Here is a 26,705-nt window from a genome sequence, read left to right as displayed (position 1 = left end):
AGTAACAGACTACTGCAATATTAAAAATGTATCAAAACAGATACACAGACTTCCTGGTGATTCTGTACCACACAGCAATCCATTTTAATTATGAGATAATTCTCTTAAAATGCCCAACAAGCCACCAACTGCACAAATTTAGTGGAGAGTTCCAGCTCATTAAGTACATTTAGCAGAGTTGAGGACTAGCAGAAACCAATTGCTTTTGGCTGCCTGCCTGGGGACAGACCTGTCAGTCAAAGTGGCCATGCCCCTTAAATCCAATTTCTAGATGGAGGAGTTATAATAAGGTTCATCCACGTTAAAGCTGTTGTGAAGGAAGTAAACTTATGTAGTGGCCTAAAACATTTTATCACCAGTCTGTATGAATGCTTTTTAAGGCTGTAAAGTTGGTCATTTTAACATTGGAGTTTGCAGGTACTCACTCACTTTTGTAGCCAGCCTCAAGTGGCCACTAGAGGTACTGCAGTTTTGGCACATACATGTGGGTTCATTTGTCACCCGTGGAGGTTGCTGCTTGGTTTGGATATGGAAACTAGTGTGTGTGCGTGTGGGAGTGTTTTTGCAAGTCGTGTCTGCTGTTACACGTGAGTGTGTGTGCGTGTGTGTGGGTTTGCATGTGTTGGTCTATAATAGCACCCATTTAGCAGTGCTGTAGGCACTGTAATAGCAGCTCTGTATTAATACTACTCTAATAGCTGGGCTGCCATTTGGTTTGGGTCACTTTCAGGCCACACACTTACAGTCAAAGTATAGACTGGTCTTACACACACACACACACACACACACACACACACACACACACACACACACACACACACACACATGTGTATATATATATATACGTATGTATGTATGTATGTATGTATACATGTATGTATGTATATATATATATATATATATATATATATATATATATATATATATATATATGCACATATAATCACACACAGATGCATGCACACACATGTTGTGGTCCCCGAACCAGCACATTCACATGTACCTACAGACTTTCCCTCTTTCTCTCACACTCTCACATTTTCTCTCTCATATTTACACAGAGGCGAGGTGCTGCCCACAGCAGTGTGCGGCCAGCCTCTGTGCTTTGTTGGCTGCTCTGTGTGCTTGTTCAACAAGTCTTATTAATGACACTAATACAGGCCTGTTTCCTCCACTGTGTCTGAGCAGTGGCTCTCATACTGGGCTCTTTGACACACTATACCTGGCCGTGGGCGTGTGAAATTACATTTGGACAGTTGCTGTTATGAAACAGCTTGGCTCTCGTTTTCACTCTGTATTTCTTATTATTGATGATACAGAGTCATGTCAGGCTGTGCTGAGTGTCTGTTGTTTTGACCCTTGAGCTGCCTTTGAGGGTCGGAAATGACATCCAGAAACCTGACAAATCGGTGAAGTGTTTGTCTGAGACAGGTCTTTACCTCAGCCTGTTCCCACAGTCTTGGTCTGCTTCGAGTAGAACAATGACTTAAGAAACCAAAATGACTTTGATCATTTCAATGCTGTTGTCTTTTTTCCCCCTTTTATAATGCAGTAACCTGTTCCCAAATCTGATTTGTTGCTTATAATTGATGGATTTCAATAATGCAGTAGGTTGTGAAAATATTTTAGTAGTTTATTTTTTTGTTTTACTCTCTCATGATAATATCCAGCTAGTATCTTGAATTATCCGATAGTATCTGCTATTGTTGCGGGAGAAATGGTGATGTAAAATTTTCCAGAAGAATTTCCTTGAGTGACTGGTTGAATTTATATCATAACATACGTAATTGAAAATCTGTATTTTTTTCAAATAGTCATTATTTAAGTCCGTACTGTGGGTTAGACTAAGTGCATATATTGTTAGTGATTTCTCTTAGTCTATAAAAAATACACAAAATATTCATCTTTAGGAAAATTTCAAGGAAATAAAATTTATAAAACCAGAAGTCATTTTCAAAGAAATCTTAGTGACCTTTATAAAATGTTATACTGTATGATATTTTCACACCAACAGAAGAAGTTGCCTACCACAGCATACCATTTTGGATGGTACAGCATTTGTTGACATTACTATTATAACGGAAGTTTTCATCTCACAGGCCTAGAGACCAGTTGGTGACCCAGAGGCAAAATACTTGGTGTGTGGTTGATCGAGGTTGCTAGCTATCACCAGGTGAAATCTGTCTCAAAGAGGGTGTCAAAAACCTCTTTTTGATTCTTTTAGTCACTAGCAAATTGTTTTGTTTGCCCATAATTTGCATGAAAGACTCTGAGTTGCCTGCAAACACTTGCCATTTACTTTCATACTCAAATCGGAAACCGAGAATGTTTCCCTCAAAAGTAAAAGCTTTGCCTTTTGAAATGTGTTGGTTCCAGTGAAAAGGCACAACTGTTTCTTCAAATGCAAACTCTCTACATTCCCAGGTTGCGTCGTATGTTTCACAATTTCACTACCACCTGGTGAGTAGTCTGCAACTGTTTGCAGACAAGTTTGTACCTTTCTTGGAAACTACTGGCAACCACCACAACCTGCTATCTACCCAAGCTCCTCAGTTGATCACAAAACTACATGAAAATGCATGAACCAGTTGTGGAGTACACAGTTTTAACTAGTGACTGCATTTATTACCGGGTCACTAATAGATTTCTGGGCCTGTATGAAAGAGAGTTGAGCAATCAGTTGCATGCAATAGCCAACAACCTCCAGCAATGACTCACAACTGTTCAGGAATCTGCATTTTTTTTCCCCCAAAGGTTTCTGGGTAGTCACCAACAGGTCTCTAGGCCTGTGTGAATGAGGAAAACAATACACAGCAACAGGCAAATGCAAGTAGAGAAAAAAGTGGAAAACAGACAATGAATCCACCCTTTCATGACAGCACACCATTTATTCAATTAAAAATTTTAAACATAAATGACGTATGCTGACATTTAGGACAAATTGCTCTTAATAGCAGCCTCAGCCAGCTGAATTTAGGGTTGTTTTAGCTTTAATTTAATTATATTGAACATAATATAAATGAAAACAATCACAGTCTGGGTCTGTTTTAAGAAAATACAGAACACTAGTGTTTAAGAGACACTGTCAACACTATAATTGGCTGGAGCTTGTGCATTTCCACAAATTTTCCACATTAAGGACATTTGGACAGCAGACGTTCATGACTTACAGTTTTGAACTAAACACAATGCACTTGGTCCTCAGAAGACGACATTTGTTTTTCAGATATTTTTTTAAACTCCACACTCAAGAATACACACTTGTGGCTGGATGTAAATCCACCCATATGAAGACATGCACATTCTGCTTCAGCATTTGCTGTTGGCTCTCCATCAAATATTGTGTTTAACACACTTTTATTCACAGGGTGTGTTTGCGATGTATGAGACCTTGTCCTTCAGTGTGTTAATGGCCACCCTGAATGGCCGCTCATTACTCAGGCACACATACACTCTCACACACACATACTTGTTGACACAGAATAGGTGTGTAGGAGTGTGTGGCTTTTCTGTCTAAATCCTTGGTGATAGATGTTAAGTATGTATGTATGTGTGTGTGTGCACTGTAGGTGGCTGTCTCCCTGACCTCTAGTTGATGGCAGTGTGAGTTTTAATAGCGCATTGAGGCCTAATTATAGTTCTCTGGTCACACAGCCCCACTGCTTTATGGCAGTGTGTGCTGCTGTGTATTTTGTGTCGGGGCTTAGTATGTCCTACACCAGGCCTTTCCTAATAAACACATAGTCTTGAACACATTTATACTTACAGCCAGGTGTCTGTGTGTATGAGTATGGAGGTGTTAATGGAGATATCAGATTCAGGCAGAGGGAGTAACGCACCTCACAGCACAACACAACATCAGGGCTGAAATTAAACAAAAGCCACAAAAGTCCTCCAGGATCTTTGGTGCTTGTGTTATTAAAAAAGTGTTTTTTGTTTGTTTGTTTGTTTTTATTGAGGGATGTAGATGAAGCAGCCAAAAAAGCAGCCTGTATTCTTTACATGAATTAGTTTGTTTGCTGTGCAATCTGACCTTGTCTAAAGGCCAAAGTGTTTCGAAAGGTGGAGCTAAAAGTCCCAGAGAGTGACTGGACATGATGAGTTGTACAAATGTAGATAATGGTGTACACTTTGAGATGGTTTCTGTTCAGTGACATTGATGATGTTAGACTAGGTTGTTTGTTCAAATTGTGTCAGAGAAACATGGTGGAAAGCTTAGGAGACGCTTAAAAGTTGAAGCTCCACCTGTTTTTACGCCACCGACGTTGCTAATTGCTACATGAAATTAACCTCTCTCTGAAAGCCAAACTGGAAAATACCCAGCAAAACATACCTGAGTTCACAGTATAACATTGTATTTAATTACATTGTTTTTTTTTGTGTTTTTGTTTGCTATTATCAGTTAAAAACATTTTAGCTTGTGAATAAATCTTCTTTGCTGCCCCCCACTCTCTCCATCAGGTCATCATTCCCTCTGTATCCAGTCTATGGACGGGATGCTGATGTTCTTCGAGCAGGACAGCTACTCTTTTGGCAGGTTCCTCCCTGGTTTTCTGCTGCCTGGTCCCCTGACCTACAACCCCAGAACAGACAGCTTCCTCACGGTATCCTCTGCACGAGAGCTGGAGAGCTACAGGTAGGCTTTTTTATGGTAAATGGTAAATGGACTGGTTCTTATATAGCGCTTTTCTACTCTTTCTGAGCACTCAAAGCGCTGTACACAACTTGTACATTCACCCATTCACACCCATTCGCACAAGCACATTTCTTTAAGTGCTTTCTAAGTAACATTCACACACATTCATACTCCGATGGATGCATCGGAGAGCAATTTGGGGTTAGTATCTTGCCCAAGGATATTTGGCATGCAGACTGGGGAAGCCAGGGATCGAACCACCAACCTTCCGATCAGTAGATGACCTGCTCTACCACCTGAGCTACAGCCACCCCATATTTATAATTCATTTATTTAATAACTTTTTTCATCTTGTGTTACTTGCCTGAAGACTGCTGTGTTGTAATCCCACAAATATTTGCAAGCAAGATAGCTGGGATAAAGTTACAGTATAATACTTTCACAGCTTTCAGTGAAGTCCATCACGTAATAATTTCTACAACATACAGCTCCAGATGTCCTCAAATGGCATCAATAGTCTTGTCTTTCATTTCTGATTGTTGGTGGCATCAGAGGAGTCCATAGCCTATGGGAGAATCCCAGCTGAGGGATTTTTGCAATACAGCTTCAAGTCCATTTCCTTCATTGCATAGACTTTGTATAGATGCACCATGAGAGTAGTAATGTTGTATGCTGGAATGTATAAAACTGATTTCTAACAGCAAGATCCTTGATATAGGCCTATATATTAGTTGCTAGAAAATACTGAAGTTTTATTCTAAGATGGAAAAAAAAACCCAAGTTGCTATTAAAAAGGAATTCACATCTGTTTACAAGTAATTTTTAGGCTCGAACAGTATAAACTTTCTTAAGGTTATCTGATTCACAGTCTTCAGTATCAGCTGCTGATGGTTAACGAGCAGTGCTGACTAAATCCCCACCATCCGAACACCATCTGCTCCCAGTGCAGATCTTGTCTGGATGGACCGAAACACACACACAGACGCACTTGCGCACACATGGTTTGGTCGGAAAGTACCTCATTTTAATGTAAGCACATGTACACTTCACTCTGACTGCATATCGTTAAGAAGTCTTACAGACTGCGTGGGTGTACGCTGTGCATGCGTGCAGTCTTCTCTTCCAGTTGTTTGTTATCTGGGTGCCCCCCACCAGTATCAAGACACTCTCCAGACTAGATATCACAGTGGAAACCCTGACGTCACCGTTCTCACTGGACACACACACAAACACAGCCCTGCAGAGTACTGACTGCAGTAACTCAGACAGAGCTCAGCAGACGTATACAAGCTTTCCATAAATGACAGCACAGCATTACAAATGCAACAAACTTATTTCCTTTACACTGTGCATTAAACACCTCTAACCAACGTAATGTCTCTGCTATAAATAGATCTTCACATTTAGTGGAGACTTTAGAGTTTTAAAATGCCAGAACAAGACTTTGATGCGTCACAATAAATGTAAACATTAAATAGCATGCAGTCAGAGCTGCTCAGTCAGTACAGATGAGCATCATTAGCTAAAGATATGAAGTGCTACATAAATGATCAGTTGATTAGGATACCTACTAAAAAATAAAAGTTAAAAAAATTGCTAGAAGTAAAAGTGTTTTGCTCGACCAACACATACAATTTATGATTTATACTGTGCTCTTCCTGTCCCCATATTCAAGCTTGCCGCACATCCAGGAAGCCCAAGCTATCACTGTGTTTGTGTGTCTGTGTGTGTGTGTGTCACTAAACATTTTCATAACAAAAATCACTCTGCTTGAAGATTAATTAAATTAATATAGCATCAAAAAAAAAAAGATTTTGTGCATTAAATTTTAGATGTGATGGCTTTGATAGAAATAATGCTTTATTTCTCTGGGACTTTAGGAACTGTTAGAAAGTGCCTCACAGTTTGGATAAACATTTGAACACATACATTTGCCACATAAAGTACATAAAAACACACATCCAAGCATCCGCTCTTACATAAGCATCTCTTTCCATGTGGACTTTGGAATTGGTGATGAGCACAGAGCAGTTCCTGTTGCAGATGCACGATAAATGGTTTTCATATCACACAATAGCAGCAGGAAATGTATTAGCACTAAAACAGTGGATGCATTAATGATGCGGTTCAGGGAGAGCATTAACAAATCGCTTTTCGACTAAAATACTTTGTGATCAAGATCACTGGCATTGACGTAAGACTCTACCAATTAGCAAAATCAAATAAATAAATGGATAAAAAATGTTATCTGTTTATTTATGCAGTCATTATGTATGGGTTAAATGTTTTTTCTTAATCCCAATTTTGGTTTAGATACATTAGAAATGTTCTAATCTTTGAATGTGGTCAGAGTGATGGAAATATATATATATATATAGACACACCATATCAGATGACGGGGTCAAAGCCTTGCTGACTGTTATACATTTAATATCATATGACTGGTCAAACAGTTCTGCTTGGCTCAGTTTATTTAGCTTGCTGGACCTTCTCCTGCCCTGATGAATGAGAGCTTGATTTGGTTACAGTGTATGTGTGTGTGTTGGCGTCAGCTTTCAGCTTTTAGTTTGTGTTTATCCGTTACCTCAGAAAGCGTACATGCTTAGTGTGTATTTGTGTAGTTTGCGTGTATGTATATGCTTATTTGATCTGTATGTTGAAGGTGCGTGTGTGTGTGCTCCTTTCTGAGAGATCCTCTTTCATATAAATGGGATGTTTGTTTCCTCAACCTCAGTGTCCTAAACTTGCACGATGACTGATACTGCCTAAACACACACTCCTGTACACACAAAGTCCAACCCGCACACCATGTTCACTGGAAACAGTATTTTAATGACAAATAGAAAAAAAAGTGTATGTGTATATCACTGTCAGTGATATTTGTCTTTTTTGGCCCTCTTTCATATTATACACACACACACCCACGCACACACGTGCGCATGCATGTCCAGTTTTAATTCATCCATTTGACCTCTTATCCCATGATTAGTAAAACATCTAAGTGAAGAGTGGAATAATTATGAAATATCAAAGCAGAGTGAAAGAATATACTTATTTTATAGTGTTGTTTTAGTATTATTAGGCTGAATTTAATCCCTTCACTCATGCAGGAGCTGGTCTGTCGATCCATTGAGTGTTGCCTTAAAAGCTTAAAACCCCTGACATGTTTAATATATTTTTTAGTCCATTTTCTTTCCCAGGAAATGGTCATGGCGTGATGAAAAGGTTTCTTTACTGGCAGTCATCCATAAAGCTCATTAGTCTGCTCGCCGTTTCTCATAGAGGGCTAAGCGGGTAGCGCTACTGTACGGATGAGTTCAAAACTATAAATCTTGCATTGTATTGCAAAAATCAAAGGTTAGAACACTTCATTTGCTATTTTATACAAAATGTTACGAGGAATTAGCATCACTCTTCGAGTCACATGTGGTAATCAGGTTTATCCAGGTATAAAACGAAAATGTTGTTAGAGGAGTGGAAAGGGGAGAGAGGTGAGTGTTCTCTGCAGTGAGTGATACATGAAATAAGTCAAATTCAACCAAAAGAAGGCAGTCACAGTCTTTTTATGAAAGCCATACTGAGCTGCACGTGAAGTTACAGAGCTTGAAATTTGATTTATTTTTTATTTACATTTTTGTCTGGGTTAGAGATTACAAATAGAAATTCGTAATTCAAGTGACCAAAAGGCCTACAGTGTATATACTAAAGCTTCGCCGCAGTTTCATACTAGGTTACATACTAACTCTAAGCGCATTTTTGAGAATGACACTGAAAAGCATAACAAAACTAAGTATGCCCTGAAGTCAAAACTCTGTGAGAATGTAACTTCAGCACACTTACATTATATGCTAGTATTTTTTCCCTGTCTGCTGTTTAAATGCTAACGTGATAAGGCCAGTTAATTAGAAGATACACCAAGTACAAATGAGACTCTAGTCGATGCAATTTGTAAATTAAAGTAAGTAAATAAATTTTTATTTATGTATCCCAAAATCAGATTCATGGGCATAAAAACATATTAATAAAAAAGCAGTTATTTAAATTATTAGCATTACAATTTTAACCCGGTAGCAGCTCCACGTGTGGCTAGTATACATAATGAATATGGTGTACTGAAAGTGCTGTTGCTTTGCACAAATATTTGAGGACTCAATAAAAAAAAGAGGCTAAGATAAAGTATTACTAGTACCCTTAAAGTAGCAGCCATGTTGGATTGTGCTCCTTCCAATAAAGGTCAATTTCAGGGTTGCTTGCTTTGATTAACAACAGCTTTGTGTCAAAACATGCAAAACAGAGTGAGAAGGTTGGTGGATAAATGAGCAGTTATTTAGTGTTTGGTCTGTGGTGTGCAATTGGGGTCAGTCAGGTTTGGAGCTCTGTTCATCCAGGTGTTTGGGAAGAAGGATAGATTCCCGCTAAGCTGCTATGACTGCCAGCTTCTTACTGGAAAAAGCCTAACATGCAGATGCCAAAATCAACTGACCACCGATCAGTCTGACCACTTTATCCTGCGGCTCACTGATTAAAACTGATAGATCACGGTTCAAGGGAACGGTAGGTCTGTGATGTGTTGACTGACCACAGAGAACCTGTAAAAGAGAAGGTGACTATAAAATGCTTGCAGGGGTTTGTTTATTCTGAACACGAATTGTGTGCTGTTGTTGTGGTTTTGCTCTAATGGTTGAGAAACTGTAGTTTGGCTTTTTAGAATAGCTGGGGAATATCTAGTACTTTTTGGACAATGGAAAGTGTTCTAGACCAACACTGTCAGTTTTTTCACAATTTAAATTTCTCCTACTGTGTGTTTAAAACAAAAAAAAGTTATTTGTTTTCTGTCTGAGACGACGTACACAGAAAAAGTAGCTGTCTGTGTCTTTCTTACTGTCAGGTATGAGACTCTCGCTGTGGCTACAGAAGCAGAAAGTCGACAGGATCCCAACTTACCCCTTAAGACTGGAGGCAAGAGGCTGACGGTGAGCACTAACACACATATTTTATTTTTTCTTTGACATGATTGTTTGTTTATCTGTGTTGTGATTAGTGTTTAAAGACTGTGGGTTGAGTGATATCTGAACCTCGATAGTTCTTGGGGATCCCCTCATTTTCAGTCAAATGTGAATAATAGAATCCAAATGTCAGAGCAGTTATGAATGTACTGTTCATGCTATTTGAATTTTTCTCTACCAGCACCAAAGGTCGCCACTATTGCCTTGAATTTGAACATAAAAATCTTTATTTGCAGAGCTTAAAGTTTTGCTGATACCCATTTCTATGGTAAATGGAAATTAAGTATCTAATAAAAAGGCACTGCACAACATTTTATCAAATGTGTTCAGACAACGCACATGTCAGGCTGACATTCACGCATACAATTTTTTTTTTTTTTTGTGCAATAAATGACATTGTTCTGTGTCTTTGTGTGTTCCCATAGCCTGACTGGGTATTTGTGCTGGGAGAGCAGGCCCTGGATCTCTGTGTGCCCTCTTTCTCCCATGCTTCTTCCCACATCTTCATCCTGGGTGAGAGGAACATCTACTGTCTCCGTGACAATGGGCAGATCCATTTCATGAAGAAGCTGGAGTTCAACCCCAGCTGCTTCCTGCCATATGCCTCGGGTAACCCAGGACACCAGACAAAAAGTTGACACACTATAAAGGGATATTTCTCTTTCGCAGTCCTTATTGTAGTCTTTTTTATTATTCTTATTCGTACTAGGAATAACAATATTCCTTGTAGGTTTTTGGCAGGATTTCTGCTGCAGCACTTATTTAGGCTGAATGTGTAATAATAATGATTTAACAAACATGTTAGACACAGAGAATTGAGAATAGGATGGAAAGTGATGGATGCTGAGTTTCAAAAAAGCAAAGCAAACACCAGTCATGTTTCTCTGGACAAATCATAATGCAGAAACAAAACAATTTGTTTCCAGAAGAAGGTCCAAATTGTATATTTTTCTTCAAAGGTAGTGATTAGTTTTAGTTTTATAGAAAAACATGGACCTGTTGTCAGCATCACTTGTAACAAAGAGCAAAGGTTCACACGGCAAACTAAGGGATAAGGCTTTTCTTTTCCCTTAGTTTTCATATTTTGCCAAAGCAGCAGAGGCAAAGTTCAGATGTGTTCAGCCTGGAGTGAGGTGAAACACAGAATCACAACATTCAGTATGCTTCAGTGCACCTGCCATAAGCAAACTTCCAAAAGACTAACTGGATAAAATACTAAAAAACAAAGCAACTGGAATGGCATACTGCCATGTGAATGGCTCTACAGGAAGCTGCTTTTGGCAGAATGTGATGGAATAAACCGAATAGCTCTGCTACATAAATAAAACTGACTGCTGAACAATAGAGTTTATAGACATGTGCCAAAAGAAGAATGAATAGCACATATAATACAGGTAATAAACTGTACTTTTGTCCAAAAATACTTTTTATGTCTAGTGCATTTTTCTTTTTCTTTCTTTCTTTCTTTCTTTCTTTCTTTCTTTCTTTCTTTCTTTCTTTCTTTCTTTCTTTCTTTCTTTCTTTCTTTCTTTCTTTCTGCTCCTTTGTGAGTTAGGCTAGACCTCCATTTACCTTCAATTTTATTCTTAATGAACGGCTGAATAAGATATCTGGCTCTTTAGCATTTAAATAGTCACTAAGTATGATGGCAAATCTGTGTCTTACTTAATCTCTGGCTGCTGTTTGTTGCTAAATAACCAGCACACATGATTTTTTTTCTTGTTTTTTTTTTTTTAATGAAAAAAAGTTGAAAACTGCTCTCTGCTGTGTTGTGCAAGTCAAGTGCTGGTTTTGAATCTAAACAATGAAACTTGCTCAGTTCAAGTGATTAGATTTTTTTCTCCACATTGCTCATCAGTTCCAACCGTTTTCAAATAGATTTAGCTAAATGCAGCATCTCAGTGATTAAGATGTGCATGCACTGAATCGCTTGGCATAACTGTTCCCATGTCCAACCTACAGCAACGATAAAACATAGCAGGAAATGACGAGCTTCAATAGTACCTTTTGTTGTCAGCAAGAAGTAATTTAAAGATATTTAGGTACGGGAGGATCCGTGATCACAGGATTCATTTTGTCATAATGAGTATGCAGCATATTGAAATCATAGGCATTACTGTAGGTACACCCACGGGTACGTATGTGTGTGTTTGTTAAACAGTAATGGGTTCCAGCTTTGAACACCTCTCCCTGACTTCACCTCTGATGGGGAGAAAATAGAAAGAGAAAGAGGTGTACAGTGTGGTGATTATTAGCTGCATTTGAAAGGGCGTCACATCTGAGGCAAGAGGCTACTGCTTGTCATGCACACAATGGACAGGATATGCTGTGGGTGGATGTGTGTTAGCCTGGCTACAGATGTTGAATTGGTCTTAGAGAAGGAGGCGATGGAGGCCGACTCTGCTGTCATTTTTACTGAAAGCTTGCACCTGACTAAATGAATCGATTTTCTCCCCACACACACGTACTCACAAAGTTCCATTATTCAATAATTAGCAATTAGCGGCACAATTGTATCAGATTGCAGCCTGATTGTGGTCATTTAGAATGAGTAATATGAGAACATACACAAAAAGAGGTGTGCATAAACACATTCTCACACACATGCATAGTGGCCTACGATCTGCATGGTCACGCATCCATTATTTGGGTTGATGTTGTGGTTGCCTAAGAAACCAGTATGACTCAGAAACCCTTTGATTCAAGTGCATAAAATCGATCTGTATCCAGAAACCATTTTCATGGCTTTGTTTCTGTTTTAAACCATAAGTTTCCGATAAAACTTGTTAATTGGAGTGCTTCCAAAAGCACTTCAATAAAGTATTGCTCTCCTTGTTTCTGTCCCATTACGTTGCACTGGCAGCTGGGGACAGCTGTGATTTTTATATTAAAATTGTTAAGAAGAAAAAGGGTATGCCTTACCTGCGTGGTTATCGATTGCTGCTTAACTGTCACTTTCAACCATAAGCAACACTAATTATATTAATTTAGTTAGCAATACAGTTCTCTGTATAACCTCCTGAAAATGGAGCAAAAACAACGTCAAAAGTGCTTCTGCCCACTTTAATTTATGCGACAATGTACTATAGACCCATTTTTTGAGGGTATTACGTTTGATATAAAATACTCTGACTCTATGGAGGAAGGATCCAGAATGGAGTCTTCGTGGACTGACTGCAAAAAGTGGCCATGATATCTGTTTTCCATTTTTGAATTAAAATATCTCAGCTTTCAAAGTTCCCTCCAATGTCTACTCTGAATATTATTTAGATTATTTAAATTACTCTTGGAAATTGTCTATAAACTCAATCCCCAATGTGTCATTTCAACAAAAGCAACTTTTATTGGGACATGATTGCTGTCAACAGTCAAAACCACATAAAAATTCCCACATGACTGAGGGATGATGACAATTCCCAGGAGCAAGACTGCTGTTGCAGTCTTCACTCTCAAAAACAAACAAAAGTCCTCTCTAGAGTTTATTTTTAACAGTGTGATATTTAGTGACAGTCTAACTGCTGGAGCTGCCAGCCAACAAGCAGCAAGGGCTTCTTTTATTATGCAGGGCCATTCAGTGGATTTCTATAGTGTCTTCATAGTCTAGAGATTGGAGTAGATGAGGATAGACAACAGTGCTCTCCTTAGCATTTCCTATTGCTTTCTTTCTGGCGCTCATCTTCACAGCTGCCTGCTCGACCAGTTCCCTCGCCCTCCCAGTCTACCTCTTTTATGCTGTTTGTATCTTATTTTGTCATATAACTTTATTGGCTTCATTGCTTATCTGAAGCCTTACAATCAAAGACCAGCTCCTGCATGATTTTTAATGATTCCTACTTCTAGGAACATGATATTCTAGGATCATGATAACATGATAACATGGGTGACAGATCCATTCAGATAGGATCATGATGTGGCACCTATGATGCGGAGGCCAGAATGGATGTGGGGAGAGATGTCAGGATAAGGAAAAGGAGAAAGAAAAGAATGGGATGTGGAGATATCAGTGGGCCAGGAGGGTAAAAAAAGGCCTAGAAAGGAAGGAGAACGAAGAACACAGGTTGGAAATTTTTATAATATGGTTGTAATTATAAGGCTGATGTGGAGACGTAAGGTGTGTATTTTGCTTTAATGTGGCACCAACACACTCTGTCATTTCGACCCCTGCACTGTGCCACCCTGCTGACCGCTGTTACTATATTATAACTTACGTATTCCACTGTGTGAGTATGTGTACGAGTGTGTGTGTGTGTGAGTGTAAGTGAGGTGTGTTTGTTTTGCGTGTGGCCGTCACCTCAGATCTCTCCTGGTGGTAACTGCGCCATTGGTGGGATTGGCTGGATGTGTGTGTGTGTGTGAAACATAAGTACTAAAATGTAAGTAGTATTTATACTGAAGGTTTCAAGCCATGTGTCATGAAAGAAAGTGTATGTGGAACTTCAGTTGTATATACACCTATAAAAGGTGACCTTGTCTCAAAATGAAAAATCGAGATGACAAAATTTCTATATACAAACCAGACGTGAAAAGTGATTTTCTTTACTGTGGGAACTTCTTACAGGGCAATGCCACCCACCAGAGGAATTTATTACTACGCTGCATGGTAAAATTTGTGAATTGAAATTTGAGAATCTGACACAAAACTAGCGAATTACTTTTTTTAGGTGATGGAGTCTGAACTTCTGAAAGCCAGTTTTATTTTATTTATTTTTAAAAATAAAATGCCATGATAGTTAAGGTCTGTTGTTTCTAATCTTCTTTTTGTGGTCGTGTTTAGTGACAGATGGCAGTACAAACCTGTTGCTAGGTAATCACACCAACATGCTGCTGGTTTACCAGGATGTGACCTTGAAGTGGGCATCCCAGCTCTCCTTTATCCCCGTGGCTGTGCGTGTTGCCAACTATTTGTGAGTATAACCTCCAGCAAATGAAGGAATCTGATATTAGAATTTTCCTAGTTTAAAGATGACCATTTGAGGAATATAAAGATGAAGGATAGCTTAGGACAGCTCAGTGCATGTAGTGTACACAGCAGTGATTATACATGTAAACAAACACACACCTACAGCAAATATAATGTTGTGTTTATCAGCTTGTGAAATCCAGTGTGTAAACTACTCGACAATGTCTTCCAGCTGGCCAATCAGAGCGTAGTGGGGAGGGGCCAGCCATAGGCAATCCTTTGTCTTTTTCCAAACAACTCCAATCAAAGCACAATTTGATACAATTACAATGCAAAACACAAACACGGTTGAAAAATGATGTGGTTTTTGGTTGTGTGTGTGCCTGTGTGTTTTAGATGCGGGAGATAGTGTGTGTCTGGGTAGCTGTTTGGTTTAGTTTGAGGCTGTGTTGTTTTAAAGCATTTGATAATCATCGGGTGATTTAGTGTGTTGGTGGGACACCGTGCAGAGTGTGGGATAGGAACACACAAAACAAAACCATTACACACAAAAACAACATACGATCACTTCAGCAGCTCATTCTGGCTATCTCTATTTGATAGCAGTGCTCCAGGAGTTCTTGTGTTTTGGAGGCAGTATTGCATTTTATTGCCAACCCCAGATTAAATATTCTCACCGTTTTGGGATCCTTCAAGTTTAACATGGACCAAATCTGAATCAGAACTGTGATTCAGTGAACAAATAGCCTCAAGATGCATTTGTAGCACTCAAGAACTTTAAAAAAAAAGGGGGGAAATGAACCAGACAAAAGTTTACCTTCAGTTGCTCCGATGGCAGCTGAACCTATTGCTCACTTTGATAAACATACTATGTGTTATTGTTGGTAGATAGTGCTCTATTAACCTCCGAGCACTGCTGGGCCTAACAACCATTCTGGTGGAAATCCAGCTTCGTATTCTGCGCCCCTCAGAATGCAGTTTTCCACTTTGCCTGAGTCCATTTTAAATGAGTTTTGGCTCCGAGAGAAGTTGGCATCATTTCTGGAACATGTTCACACATGGCTTCTTCGGTCCATGATGAAGCTTTAACCTGCATTTGTGGATGACATGGTGAACAGGGTTCATACACTGTGTTCCTGAGCTCATACCACGTCCATGCCTGTTTGTAATGCAGTGTGACCTGAAGGTCTGAAGATCATGTGCATCCAATATTGACTCGATTTTTGATTATTGTAGGGTCTTTGCCTCACAGTACAAAGCACCTTGAGGTGTTGTTATGATTTGACTCTAATAGGAATGACAGGGAAACATAATTTCCTTAGGGATTATTAAAGCATTCTGATTCAGATAAAAGTTTAACTGAGTTTAATTTATTTTCGGCCTTTTTTTCTTCAAAAATGTCTCCAGATTCTCTGAATCTTTTAATGATGCTATGTGCTGTAGATGTTGAAAAGTTTTTCTAATTTTATTTTGAAGAACAATATTCTGAAATAGTTCAACAATTTCAGACTGGTGAACTTCCGCCTCTCTAAGATGCTCTTTTTATACACTCATGTTACTGACTGGTTGCCAGTTAAGCTAATTCGTTTCAAAATGTTCTCCTTGGTACTACTAACTTTTCCTGCCCTTTTTCGCCTCTGGCCCACTTTGCTATGACATGTTGCTACCATCACATTACATCTTAAAACCATACGTTTCTCATTACAAAAAATGTTTTTCTATATTCTGTTGCGAATAAAATATGGGTTTATGAGATTTGCACTTCATTGCATTCTGTTTTTATAGACCTTTTTTGGAACTAGTGTTGTACACTACTACAATACTTTGAGAAATATTTTCAAACCTTGATTTGTGCAAGGTAATAAGACACTGGAACAAACAGTGTACACAGTGCCACATTTTTATTACTTGTTTTTTAAAGATTGAAATAAATTCTGGCAACATAGTTTTGTATTGTCACATATCCTGTTTGTATGTATTACCTAACACTGCTGGTAGATTATGTGAGTTCCTTTAGTTGATGCGTACGCAACAATCTTTCTCTCAGTTGAACTTTGAGCTATTATTCAGCATGGTCTGTGTGTGTGTCTCTGTGTGTGTGTGTCTGTGGGCTTTAAATAAATGTGAGAACCATCACTTTTATGAATGCGTTTCTGTAGCAGTTGGTCATGGCTCTATGAATATAAATTTTTCTGTGTACGTGTGTGCCCGTGCGTGTGCGTGACAGAGTGTTTCCGCAGCAGTAAAGTGAAAGTTTTATGCCCCCTCAGACGCCCTCCTGTGCAGGTGTGGAGCCGGCTGCTGCTCTTGACCTGAACCCCCTCATGTGTGGGTCTGAGTGTATGTGTTATCGTCTCACTGGACTGGAACAGAAAACACACACATACACACACAACACATCTGCAACCAGTTAGCACACACACAGTTAAAACACATTATTGCATCACTCAGCATTTCTTCATGCTCTCCCTTGTTTAATCTGGTTCCATATTATAAATTAGTTCTGAACTTTATATTCAGCTTTTTCTCAAAGGATTAAATAAGCATTTAGCTTACTTGTTTTAAAGGAGCAAACAACTAATTTTGAACTACAGTAGACCTTTTTGGCAGAAGTTCTTGACTAACGACCAGTAGCACACTAGGAAAAAGTTAACGTTCCTCTTCTCTGCTCTTCTCAGGGATGTGAAGGGAGTCGTGGTCAGTCTGAGTTCAGATGGTCATCTTCTGTGCTCTTACATGGGTACAGATCCCTCTTTCTTTTCAACTCCGAAGGTGGATGCCAGGGAGGCTGACTACGAGCAGGTGGAAGCTGAGATGAAGAAACTGCAGAAATTCATCCGAGAAGCCACCAGGACTCAGGGTAGGAGACTGCTGGAAGCATAATACAGATTTTCTAATTATCATAATACCAACATATGCCCTTAAGAGGCAACTTTTGATCATTCTTGTCTGATCCTAGGTTTATCTAATCATATTGTCATTCTTAAATGACTAGTTCTTTGAATCAATTGACTGTCTACATTCACTTTAAAGTTGGTAAAATTTCCCATTGGAGTATCTGAGCAGCAAGTATCTGATATTTTTGCTCCTTAAGGTGACCTTTTATGTGCATTTTTAGCTCCATATTTGAAATCCTGGACTCTGCTAGAGTGGCTTTGCTTGATTTACAGTTCAAAATGATTCACAGTTCCTTTTTTTATCTTAGACTAAGATCTGGTCCAGTCGCTAAGAATAAATTTTTTTTTACTGAAAATATCCACCTTAGTTTCACTTGATATTTGTCACCTGGTTGTCAACACCCCACCTGCAGTGCATCCATACCTCACCAGTTGGGTTTGCCCCACAGTTTGACAACCACTGGTTTAAGCTAACTGCCTTCTGAATGGGAAACAGAAGCCTTGGAAAGAGGTGGGAGGGGCTGCTGTGCTCATAGCCAGGTCTGTGTGAGAGAGTAAGAGAGTATGAGATGACCATAATTAAGAAATTACCTTTTTTGACATCTAACAGGTCCAGGAGGTTTAGGGCAGTCTGAAGCTTCTGGCTCTTGTACATACACTGACCTCATTATTTGAGACTGTCCATGTTTAATATGAGCATCAATGACTGTAACAGTGTGTGTGTATATATAAAATACATTTAAGACTGCCACACTAGGTTTAATTTAAACTGCCTTTAACAACAAGTCAATGTGAATTTTATCTTTTGTCCTCTCTGTATGCTGGTTGATTTGTTTGCAAACTGACCAAGTATCATGCCGTCTTTCAAAATGTGGTGAAATGCTATATTGACTAATAAACACATCGGTTCAGTGTTTTGAGATTAAACTGTTGGTATTTCAGACATTTTGCCCAAAACTGATAGTGAAGATGACCTGTGCATTACTACCACTGTTTCCTCCAGCATGGACAACCCATCGGTAAACAAACACAAAACACACATAAAAAAACAAACTCACATTGGCACATTTAGATGCATATGCAATAATAAACATAGAAAGTCATATTTCCCTTTAATATCTGTCCATAGCAAGCCCTGATCCACGATATCAATGGTCTGCCTGTCCCCTCAGTGACCGTACAGGTGAACCTTTAAAATCATTGTTTCTCCTCTCAGTTTGTGTGCCAGAATTTTATCTGCCCTTTACCAGTATCCTGTCTACATCTACCATCATAATTTTTCTCTTTTCAGGTGAAGGTGAAAGCCAGTAGTGTGGTGAAGTCATCTAAGCTGAGTATTGGTGTCCAGCCTCCTCTGGCAGTTACTCAGGAGCAGTTTGTCCTTGAGGCCATGGGTCAGTTAATTGTAGCTGTAGTCTTTATATGCGAGTTATGATTGGGCGCCTGTCTATGTGTATGCCTGTAAAACCTTTTCTTCTTCTTTTTCCTATTGTTGGTTCCAATTATCTGACATTCTGATCTGTTTCTGGGATTTCTGCCTTTGTCCATGTTTTTCCACTGGAGACAGTGGCATTGACAAATAGACAGGTTTGGCTAGAGGTGGTAGATTGGGTTGGATTTATTAATGCTTGAAAATTGTGTGAAAGTAACTTTTTCTAATTTGTGTGAACTAGTTCCTTTAAATCATGATTGTCCTGATGGAAAACCTATGAAACAGAATGCCAGCACTAAAGAAAAACCATCTTACAGAAAGGAATACATGTTTAATAGCAAATCTGACATATAACCTTTAGCAGTAATTAGTACCTTTTTCTACTTGAGGAAACGTGCAGTGTTGGCGAAATGCACAAAATTAAAGGAGAAGTGCCAAGGAAAGAATGTAAGGGTGGATCGTAGGGGAATACAATGACTGCATTTTTATGGAAACTCTAAGCAGCTGGTTTGGTGTATGATCTTTCATCATCCAGTGTCATCGATCACTTTTTGTTCTTTTGCAGCCTCAGTCCATCTCTGAATCATTTGAGGACACACACACACACACAAATTTTATCCAATCCTCCTCCTTTTACAGATGAATGCGTTGGCCTCGACTGAGTGAGAGGTGTGTGTTTATTTTCTCAGCTCTTATCAGTCAGTTTTAGTCTTATGTGTTCTCTAGTCTAGCTGCTGGCCACTGAGCCCAGACAGCGGTAACTTTGAAATGAATTACCCAGACACTGCACACACATAGCCTACTAACCCCAAACAGTGATATCTTCTGTCGGCTCATTAAAAGAACATTATTCATCCTGTAATACAATGTTCATCCATCCATCCACTTTGAGCTGTCTGTATGTCCTCTGTTTTGTTATGTTTGTTTTTTTTTAACATGTACTCTGTGTGCATAATGTAAAGCAGTTGGAGGGAGTTTTTTTTTTTTTTTATCAGAACGTCCTTATAGTGCGATGAGAACATACTTTTTAAAAATGTGTGGGCCTATTGGGAGTTAAACCTCTAACCCTGTTGGTGTCGGTGCTTTGCGCTGCCTGTTAGTCTACATATGGACTGGGACTCTTCATCTTTGCAGCGTTCAGTCACGCCTACAGATTGCTAGTAGTTTGAACCAGTGGTTTCTTCTGCTGCATTTATGTATCTGTTTAATCTTCCTTTAAGAGGCTTAATTATAAGCTTCCCAAGACAATAAAAACAATACAGGTGAGTAATAAGTTTCTTACTATTAGTAGGAGTCGGATCAGTAGGAGTTTGTGCAACAGTTTTTTTCTCAGGCTAGATGTTTCTTTATAAACCAACAACCACAAGAAAGGCCAGTCTTTCAACCTCGCTGTTCTTGTCACTCTCTTCTGTGGTATCGAGATCATATTTCTAAGTAGCTGCATATAAGCATCTGTCCAGATTCTTGCTATTGTGGTTACACAAAGCTTTCCAAGCATTTAGATGTTGTTTGTCTTCATGCCACCCAGAGTCTTTTTGTGTTATGGCTCTTTTAGACTGTCCACCAGAGTTTTAAGAATGTGTCACTTTTCAAAAACACAGAACATCAGAATATGTCTTCACGCTAAGGCAGCTTAAAATCTGCTATCAGACTCAAAATTGGACTCCATTCCACATACAAACGTGCTGTCCATATTTTGCATTTAGCAATCTGCAACTGAGTGAAGAATAAAGTCAGGAGTGACATAATTATAGCATGGACCCAGTAATTTCTTGTTGTAAATGGTGCTAAAATGAGCATTGTTGTCAGTGGAATCAAAGTCTAAGTCATTAAAATAATGAGAAGCATTTTTCTTGTTTTTAAAAAAAAAATATAGCACAGGAAAAAAGCCATGATTCATTGATATGACGCAGATGGCATGCAGTATCAACACGGATGGTGTGTCTCTGAAGAATTCTTGTGTGTGAAAACAAACTTTTAGGAATGAATCCTGTAACTGACTCGTGTGCCAAATTTAACAACATCCAAAATGCAGCCTTGAATAAGCTGCTCCAAACAAAAAAGCAGCTTTATCGTGGCACTTTTATCTCATTCCAGAAAGGTAACTGAGGTTATTGCCTCACTTTGTAGCTTGGCTAGTTGGCATTTTGCAGTTTAAAGTTTTGTACGAACAAAACACTTTCAAGTTGTCTTGTGATTTACAGAACTGTCCCTGTGAGGGTGTAAATCTCACTAGAGATGTGGTCATATGTCAAATGACGCACAAGAGGTTGTGCAAGTTATTGTGGATGGTGTTGGCTGTTATTTTTCGAACCTATGCACACAGGCACAGAAGCTGGTTTATTTCCAGAACATGGTTCTTTTTAACTTTAAGACTGGTCTCGGCTTTTGCCGAAACAGTCATCCATCACAGAGGAGTATTCCCCGTGTTTTTTGAGAAGGACCAGAATGGACTGTGAATTTATGATTTCAAGATGTGAACAGTATTCTCAGGCGGTTTGAACACCATCCATTTATTCTGAGCTCTGACTCAAAGTGACCACTGGTTTACCATGATTCATAAAGTGTCATGCAGAAATGTAATGCATTTTACCACAGGCATTCTTATCTCTACATATACTATACATGACCCGTCCAGCTGTTAATGAAACCATGATGCACTTTTTGAACAACAATTTCTATTAAATTCTTGTGTCAGCTTTCATTAATATTGATCCCTTTTCATATGTCTTGTATTTCATAATATTTGCCATATTTTATTCTACACATTTAATTCCGCCCTTTTCTATTTTTCTATCAGTTTTAATCCAGACTTTCTCCATATGTATATTTTTACCACTAATGCTACAGTGCTAGAAGTGTATATTATGTATGTCAGCAGTGTCCTCATTTGGATATCTCCAATCATTATTATTATTTTTTTTTCACATTTTTTACTGCTCCATCCTAACTTATTCAAAATGCAGTTCGAGAAAATAACATGTATATAAGATTCCAGGTGGACCACATTTGCTGAATTCTCACCAGCCACTTTTGTACACCTATTTTACTGCTTGTTAACACAAATATTTAGTCAGCCAATCACATGAGAGCAACTTAATATACTGAGGATTGTAGACCTGTTGAGGTTTAAACCAAGTATCAGAATTGGGAAGAAAGTTGGATTAAGGGGCTTTGGATGTAACACGGTTGCTGGTGACAGATGGGCTGGTCTCAGTATTTCACAAACGTCTTGAATTTTCCTGCACAACCATCTCCAGGGTTTAAAGAGGATGTTCTAAAAAGAGAAAATATCCAGTGAGAATCACTTCTCTGCACAGAAATACAGAGATGGGAATGGCCAGTCATCATCGGAACTGACAGGAAGGCAACACTAATTTAAAAAAAAAACTTTCAGTGCAACCGAGATATGCTAAACAGCATCTCTGAATGCACAACACGTTAAAGCAGATGGACTGCAGCAGCAGAAGACCACACCAGTTGCCTATTTTGTCAGGTAAGAACAGAAAACTGAGGCTACGGTTCACATAGGGTCACCAAAACTGAACATAAGAAGATTGGGAAAACATTGCGTAGTCCAGTTGCGGTTTCTGCTATAAACTTCAATGGTCGGGTCGGGTCAGAATTTGGTGTAAGCAACATGGATCGATCCTGCCTTGTATCAATGGTTTTCTGGTGGTTTGTGCAATATTTTCTTGTCACCCTTTGGCACCCTGAACATTGTTTAAGTACCACAGCCTACCTGACTATTGTTGCTGACTGAAATATGCCATATTCCATAGTTTCTTTACATTAGAGGACTTTTCTTGTGTTAATAACTCTTTTAGAAGTTCTGCTTGTCGTGGTTCTGGGTCATTTGGCATAGCATTTTGAGTTTCATGTGTTTTTGGTGTCATTTTGTATTATATTATGATTTAGGTTCATTTAGTTGTCTTGAATTTATTCCATTTTTTGAGTTTCTTATGTTCCCTGTTTGGTTCCTTTCCTCTCAGGTTCCTCTTGTGTCTCTGTCCTGTGTCCTTCTTGTTTCCCTTTTCTGTTCCCATGTTCCCCTCCATGTGTTCATCCCAGGGCTCTCCTGTCTGTCATGTTTATCCATGTTTTACCAGCCTGTCATGTGTCCCCCTCTCGCTCTCTTGTCCCCCCTCACACCCTGTCTCTTCCTCTCTCTTGTGTCCCCTCACTCGTCTGCCTTTCCTCCACTCCTGTGTCAAACTCGTCCTGTGTCGCGATCTCCCTCACTGCTGTGTGTTTCTCCGTGCATTCACTTCCCAAGTTTCTCCTGGTTTAGTTTGTATTATCCCCGTCCAGCACTGCTTGAATCAAATTTAAATCAACACACATTTTTAAAACTGTTTTCAGTTTTTACATTTAGTACATTTTCTTGTTAGTGTTTTTGATTACATTTAATTTTAAACAATTTGTGAATGTCTGCATTTCTGTTTTTAATTTTTAACTTCTTTGGAAACAAGGTTGTGCAATGAACTACATAATCAGTGGCTGACTTTTACAAGATGGTTTTAGACCCTTTGATTGGAGCGGTCAGCATATTGCTGCAATTGAATAACACACTGCAAGTATGCAAAGGTCATGAACGACTTCTTATTTAAAGCTTCCCAAGTCGTGAATAAACAAACTAAAAGCTTAAGAATAAGTTGGTTGGATAAATACTTCCATGTCTGAACAGACAATAAAATGTTTGCCCCCCCAAAAAATCCAACAAAATCAAAAGAAACTTTATTGGACACGAAGCCAAAACAGGTTAAAAAAATCCAGGCTCATCTGGATGGTTTGCTTGTTCTGTTTCTTTTCTTCTTGGCAGCTGTTTTGAAGTTTTCACCGTTTATATGGAAGATCAGAAGCTCTGACTCACTGCACTGTCACGTTTACACCACTAAAGAGATGCTTTGTTTACATGAGTTTGGGTAGCGGTCAGACGGGTCAGATTCAGAAGCCCGCAGTCAAGCACATAGGCACACATACTATCACAGACCTCATTTCAGCACTCACACATGCATAACCATGGATGCATGCACGTGCCACACAGTGCACTGTTCAAATATAGACACACACACAATCAAAGTAAAGTAGCTGTGTGTGTGTGTTTATGTCACGCTCTTTTGTTTTCCTGCACACAGAAATCTGGCGCTGGCTTTCAGTAGTCATTCAGCAGTTCTCTGCTGCAAAACATGAGAGGTACTACACACACACAAACACATTGCATACAATCATGTTTCCATAGCTGCAGAGGACATTACATGACTTACATTACACTTCATGGAGTCTTACCCTAACCATCACCACTGCTTGCTTAAGTACACACAGTGTATATATATACACTTTGTGTCATTCTTTTTTCCTTTCTTAACTCCCTTCTCTGCCTCTCGCTGGCCTGCTCTGCGCCAGCCTGGCGTGCATCAGCACTGCAAGAGCTGAACCACTTCTGCTGACCCTCAGTGGTCAGATTTGGCCCTGAGGCGAGTGCTTTACATCAGTTAAAGTCCTGGAAATAAGGAAAAATAGATTAATGGAAGCTTTGTGAGTTGTAATAAATACCAGGACATGACTTAAAGGAGCTGGATCCCAGTCACATAGCCAGAGTTTACTCTGTGATTTGTCCAGAAAATTGCACCCTGCTTTATGGATTGCGGGGGAAGTGGCTGCTGAGCTGTAGATGGAATAGCGCCTGGTGTAAACAGTGCACCATGTACACAGAAGTAAATCATTTTGGCTATCACCATTAAAAATACAATGCTGTAAAAAATTATTTCCATTACCTGGAAATGTTTAATTAATTTTACTGCTTTATTGTTGAGGTAAAAACAGGTAGCTTTGAGTCAGACTTCTGGACTTAACGCACCCAAGTTGGGGCTTTTTTTTCTGTTTTTTTTCCCCCAGCTCTTTAAATTGGTCTCCTGTTTTTAAAAGCGTTTACCTGTTGGAATAAAAATAGCTGTGATTGTTGCTGAGATTAATAAATGCCATGTCATCTTCCCATGCCAGAAGCAGAAACAAATAACCACAGAAACAGCAAGTTTGGATGAGACTGGTGCAGCAATAAAGGTTGCTGTAGCTGAATTTCAGAAATAACGGCTCTTAAATCACATTTCTAAATCTGCTGTCATGATACACATTAACCGTTCCCATCAACTGCTGACAATCCCTTGTTAGCGGGACAGATGTGTCACTTGGTTTTGATTTGTTGGGATAAAATAAAAACAAAATGTACAGATGCCCTTAAAGTAAAAAAAAAACAAACTGTTTTCCTCCAGTGAGGATGTCCTGACTTTACTGCAAAAATGAAGCCAATTTTAAGGAGCAAAGGTTTTCGTAATGGTCATCATTCAACTAAAAACTGAAATCCCCTGATCTAAGATGAGCACGTGTAGTTCCAGTCTATTTTATTTAGGGTTTTAGCAACTACATCTAGAACTTTAGAGAACTTTATTTCTCAGTTATGTACAGTACAAATCCCCTGCTTCTCTTTTTTTCTCTTGTTCTTTTCATGACTCATTTTGACCATTTTTGCATAAAAGAAACAAAGCCAGAGGGAAAAACAGCTACAAATACAAGTGACGAAGGAGCAGGTGTTATAAGGAAATGTGGCTGCAATTTTGAGGAACACTAGCAACACTAAAAACAATAACAGTGTTAGGGACAACACCTCGCGTGTCTGCCTTTCATCACTTTTCTTTTTTTGTTTCCTCCTTTATTATTTCCCTACAATGCAACATGCAAGGTTTGTCTTTGCTCAGATGTAAACATGCAAACATCGCATGCACTTTCTAAAATCTTTGGCATACAGGATTCGTCTCCGTGGAAACAGTATGTTTTTTTCCCTGCTACAGCTGTTGCGTATCTGTTTGTGTGCTAGCTGCCGCCCCATGTGTCTTTGATTCTCTAGCTCAGTTCGCGTCCACGCTTGTTTGCAAGAGTGTGTGTTCACTGTAAGTGCAAGTGTCAACACAAGTTTATTTCCAAACTTTTTTGCTGAGATTTGTCACACAGTGCTTTACTGCAAATAAAGAACGACCAGTAGTGATGCATGTGTGCGTGCGCGCGCACAAACAAACATGCATGAGGACTGGTTGTGCAAAGAGGAGGGGAGGTAGCGCCTTCTGACTTTTATTGTTATTCCAGTTTTTATTCGTCTCAGATGGCGACTCAATCCCCTGTTCACCACACACTGCCTCCTTTGTTCTCACTCTCGCCTTCCTACTCTCGCTCTCTCCCTTCTCCCTCTACCTTTCCATCTTTTCCTTTCTTTCCTCCTCTCTTTCATTTGTCATTTTGCCCTTTAGTGACTTTAAATGCCGTCTTCCTCCTGTTATTCCGGTTTACTTCCCCCTGTTTTCCGTAATCCCTTTCATTATTGTTCATTGTCTTTTCTCTGTAGTTGACTGTATGCAATAATATGCAGATAATATCATATTTTTTTATAATTTGACTCACTCTTAGGCTGTAGCTCTTTTCATTTTAAGGTCAATGTCAAATGGCAAAGGAGTGATTAGATGGCTTTTATCAGCTGGAACATGCAATTAGCTGGACTGAAATTAGAGTGACAACTAAACATTTAGGTATGCATAATACATAACTTGTTATTGAAGTTGTGTGCAATAACAATAATATACACAAACATATTTGCAGTTAAGATAAATATATACAACTCTTATACAATCAAAAACTTTGGAGCTAATCTTTCTGTTTGGAGAGAATGTGTTTTTGTGTGGTTAGCGTGGGACACAGTATTAAAGGAGAGAAGAAGTCCAACATTTTAATCTAACTTAGAAATTAAACACACGTCAACTTCGTAGTTTAATAGTTTGGCATTGAT

General features: G+C 39.0%; 1 protein-coding gene across 6 annotated transcripts in view; it reads left to right on the top strand.

Moving 5' to 3' along the window:
• The window catches only part of bbs9 (Bardet-Biedl syndrome 9), a 175,927-nt gene that overhangs the window by 9,908 nt on the left and 139,314 nt on the right, over nucleotides 1-26,705 (top strand). For all 6 annotated transcript variants that reach the window (XM_085176809.1, XM_085176811.1, XM_085176813.1 and 3 more), the window contains 8 exons: nucleotides 4,462-4,636; nucleotides 9,525-9,609; nucleotides 10,068-10,251; nucleotides 14,417-14,546; nucleotides 17,221-17,402; nucleotides 18,382-18,458; nucleotides 18,569-18,622; nucleotides 18,731-18,833. In XM_085176809.1, the coding sequence (XP_085032935.1) occupies nucleotides 4,462-4,636; nucleotides 9,525-9,609; nucleotides 10,068-10,251; nucleotides 14,417-14,546; nucleotides 17,221-17,402; nucleotides 18,382-18,458; nucleotides 18,569-18,622; nucleotides 18,731-18,833 (990 nt within the window). The remainder of the gene's footprint in view (nucleotides 1-4,461; nucleotides 4,637-9,524; nucleotides 9,610-10,067; nucleotides 10,252-14,416; nucleotides 14,547-17,220; nucleotides 17,403-18,381; nucleotides 18,459-18,568; nucleotides 18,623-18,730; nucleotides 18,834-26,705) is intronic.

This window comes from Neolamprologus multifasciatus, chromosome 11 (genome assembly GCF_963576455.1).
Source record: "Neolamprologus multifasciatus chromosome 11, fNeoMul1.2, whole genome shotgun sequence".
Lineage (NCBI taxonomy): Eukaryota > Metazoa > Chordata > Actinopteri > Cichliformes > Cichlidae > Neolamprologus > Neolamprologus multifasciatus.
This window is presented reverse-complemented; position numbering and strand designations above follow the sequence as displayed.